The sequence below is a fragment of the Ascidiella aspersa genome, chromosome 1 (assembly GCF_963924565.1).
Source record: "Ascidiella aspersa chromosome 1, kaAscAspe10.2, whole genome shotgun sequence".
NCBI classification, from domain to species: domain Eukaryota; kingdom Metazoa; phylum Chordata; class Ascidiacea; order Phlebobranchia; family Ascidiidae; genus Ascidiella; species Ascidiella aspersa.
This window is the reverse complement of record NC_139447.1, coordinates 24,995,697-24,999,369: the sequence shown is the minus strand read 5'-3', so window position 1 is coordinate 24,999,369 and position 3,673 is coordinate 24,995,697. Positions and strand designations below refer to the sequence as shown.

Genomic DNA, 3,673 nt, shown 5'->3' with positions numbered 1-3,673 from the left:
CTACACGATAACAGGTTAAAAAGAAACACAACATTAGGACTAAAATAATTAATATCAAACTTTTATCCAAACATGTCACAAAAACATAAATAAACATTTCATGTATCAAAACCCACTTCAAGTAACAAAATCACTTTAAATGACACTAGACCACACCAAAAATTGATATAAAATAAAAACAGAAATTTGAAAGATATAAACAATGTCAAAAAGTATAAAAATATGTAACATAACTATGTTTCAGCATTTATTGAATCGGTCATTCTGTCAACGATAAGTGTCCCACTTGCATCTTTTATTCTTAAGCGACCAGATGCATATTTTGTCTCTTGTCTTCCATCAGCATAAACAGTTTTACAAGTACCTTCAGGATACTCTCTTCGTTTATACTCTGGAGTGTGAATTTCCCTTTGTCCATTACTAAACTCAATAGTTTTGTGTCCGTTTGATTTCACAATCATGATGGTGCCATCTGGAAAGATGGTTTCCTCCGTGCCATCAAGCTTCATCATTTTGCTTGAACCATCGTTGAATGATATGTGTTTTGATCCATCCGGGAAGTGACGTTCAACTTGCTTGTTACTGAACTCAATTACTTGCATTCCATTTGTATGAGTTATGTGTTTGGTGCCTGATGACACATAATAGTATGTCATTGTTCCATCTTCAGAGACTGTTTTAACATCGCCATTGGCAAAATTTATTTGACTGTTTGAGCCATCTGCAGAAATCACTTTTTTAGTACCATTGCTGTAAGCTATTTCATGACCACTGTCATGGACAGTATCTTTTTCAACAATAACACTGTCGCTTTTGATAAGGTGATTTTCATTTTTGTCAACCAAAGGCTGACGTTTTTTACATGTTTTAACAGATGTTTGTTTTTTGGCAATGGGTAGAGAAACCTGTTGCACTTGCTCAGCATGAACATCATTTTCATCAACAGATGTTGTATCTACAATGGTATTTATTGCATTCCAGACCGCATTTGATTTCTTGCTTTTTTTCACTCTTTCTTCTTTTTCAAATTTAGCCAATTTATCTTCTACATGTTTTAACTTCTCCTTTAGCTTGCTGTTTTCTTCATATGCATTGTCAAGTTGTGTCCTAAGTCGATTGTTTGCAGCAATCAACCTTTGTTCCTTCACTTTGGAGTCTTGCTGAAGTTCACAAATATTTTTTTCCAACTCATTAATGTAATCTCTATCCTTTTTGTTTGGTATGGCTTTCAACGCTGCTACATGATCCTCAAACAATTTTTTGTCTTTTTTTAATTTTTTGCTTTCCATTTTTTTAAATTCATCCAATCGCTTTAGTTCATCCTCTTTTTGCTTTTGAAACTCCTCAAATTCTTTTTTTAGGAGGCACAGCTGTTCCTCTTCTTGCAACCTCACAATGCTTAATTTGGCAGATTCATTTTGGAACTTTTTAATTTCCTTCTCCATTTCTTCCAGCTTTGATTTAAGAAGTTTTGGAGGTTGAACTTCACAAGGTTCAGTTGATTTTTCACTTTCTTCATAGTGTTGGTTTTCCTCTACTGGTTCAGCCTCCATATTTGTAACCTTGGGGCTTTCAACATTTTGCGGACGAATGCTTGGAAACAGCTTTTGCATAAGCTTGCTTGGTGCTGGAATAGATTGGTCATCTACAGGTGGTTGATTACCTTGGAGTTCTGGATGAGGCCGTTCACCTTCAGTACCATACCTCTGATTACAAAAGCGTTCAATCTGTTCAAAAGTCTCATTTGAAGTTTTGTCAAAATCCAAAGGCCCCATGTTCATAACTCCCGTGGTGTTGAGGGTTAGGATTGATTCATCAACATCTGACCAAACAGACTCTTCTAAATCTACCTTAACAGAATCAACTAAAGTATCATCATTATCACTTTCATTTAAACCTAGTTCACCAACAAGATTATTATCTTCAATAAAGTCTAATCTTTGAGGTATAGCATTTAAAACTGGGCTTACATTTTGTAGCTTTGGTTGTTGTGGGCTTACAGGCTTAAGTTTTAGTTCTTTGATGGGTTCTTTCTTCCGAGCAGTCTTTCTTATTCTAGGTTTTTCAATTTCAGCAGAACATTTGTTCCTATTAGGTATACCAAGATTTACATGAGCTTGTTTGTTAATAAACTCACTGCTCATTGAAGGCAACTTCTTGTCTGATGTTAAACTTGAGGCAGTGCTTTCCACTGGTTTTTGTCTCGGTTTGGGTTTTTTAGGGGGTCCTTTAAACCGAGCAATGCCTTGGCCTTTTTTCAGAAAAGATCTTTTAGGAGTTGATACAGAAGAAACATGTTTAGGATTATCCTTGCTGGTATTTAATTGTTCTTCCACAATTTGTTCAAATGTCTTTTTGTTTGTACCTTTTATAGGCACTTCGTCAAAGCTTAATATTTTCTCTAAATCATTGACAGGCACAGTCTCTTCGACACTTACATCAGAGTTATCTTGATTTGAAAAACATTCATCCTCATTACAAACATTTTTGGTAATAGCTGTATCACCATGATTATTTTGACCATTAGAAATAACATCATCATTATCATCACTTAAACTTATGCCAGATTCAACTGATCGTTCTAAAACAGAAGGTTGTTCAAAAATAGTTTCAAGATTGGTGGGATTGAGTTCTTTGTGATAAGAGCCATTATTTTGTGCTTCCTCATCATCATCCACCAAAGGATAAGCTAAAGCTTCATCAACAGACTCTTTCCCATTGACATTTAACTTTTCACCATCACTTTCATCAATTTTATTTTCCTGAATAACATTACGAGCTTTGAGCAAAGCCAGTTGAGTTTGCTGCTGTTTTTTAAGTTCTTCTTGTTGCATCAGTTGCCAAAGTCTGATTGCTTGAAGCTTTTTTATAACATCATCATGCCCACTGCTAAGTTCAGGACCTTCCTCAAGTGTTTTAAATAAACTACTAATGTCGGAACATGTCGGTGGATTGACATTTTCCATGGTATAACAAGAATTATTTAGAATTGTAAAGAACTTAGGTCAGCAGTGTTAAGTTTTGTCCACAGTTCTGTAAACCAAAAATAAATATACCTAATACAGTATTGGTTATATGCTGGTAATCTGATATTTAAATTTGCGTAGGTATTTACAATTGTAGTAGTTTTAGCTAGTTAAATTTAGGACGCTGGTCTACAATCCTACTCCTTTTATTACAGTAACAAAAAAGCTGTTAAAAATGAAATTGCAAGGAATGTTTAGGTAAGACAAGTATTACTATTAATTTTATACTCCCATATTTACTTCTTCCTTGCAAAATTATTTTATTTTTCATTTATAACAACTTGTTTCATTAGTGTAAAAAAAGTTGTAGGATGTTAGACCAGCGCCCAGTTTTCTAGCTATTTTTTAAATCGAATCCATAAAAAAACTGTCGTAAGAAGTTAGATAAAAGTTTAGCAATTTAAGAAACAGATTAAAATATTATTATAAATGCAATATATATGCAATTACTTGTTTAATAAGTCATATTTCAATAAATAATTATAACTACATAACATAACATTCCGTTTTTAGGTTTTTAACAAACTTTAAACTTGATGCAAACAAATTTACCGCGAATCGCTTGTCACGGATTAAACATTTTGCAGGTTTTTTAGTCTCAAAATTCAGAGTTTTATGAACAATTTTTAAATATGACAACTTATTTT

At 33.4% G+C, this 3,673-nt stretch overlaps 1 protein-coding gene across 1 annotated transcript; it reads right to left on the bottom strand.

Moving 5' to 3' along the window:
- Positions 1 to 198: 198 nt before the first annotated feature.
- LOC146168480 (uncharacterized) lies at positions 199 to 3,018 on the bottom strand. Its single transcript, XM_083390820.1, has 2 exons — positions 1,911 to 3,018; positions 199 to 1,850 (listed from the first exon to the last, which is right to left on the bottom strand). The coding sequence occupies exons 1-2, from the start codon at positions 2,964 to 2,966 to the stop codon at positions 234 to 236; spliced, it is 2,673 nt and encodes an 890-aa protein (XP_083246946.1). The 5' UTR covers positions 2,967 to 3,018; the 3' UTR covers positions 199 to 233.
- Positions 3,019 to 3,673: the final 655 nt, after the last annotated feature.

Bases quoted from the DNA above. Each gene is read 5' to 3' on its own strand.
- LOC146168480 (XM_083390820.1), bottom strand. From the start codon at position 2,966: ATGGAAAATGTCAATCCACCGACATGTTCCGACATTAGTAGTTTATTT. The intron at 1,851-1,910 runs GTTGGTGAACTA...GATTCTGTTAAG, and splicing joins TTATTGAAGATAATAATCTT to GTAGATTTAGAAGAGTCTGT.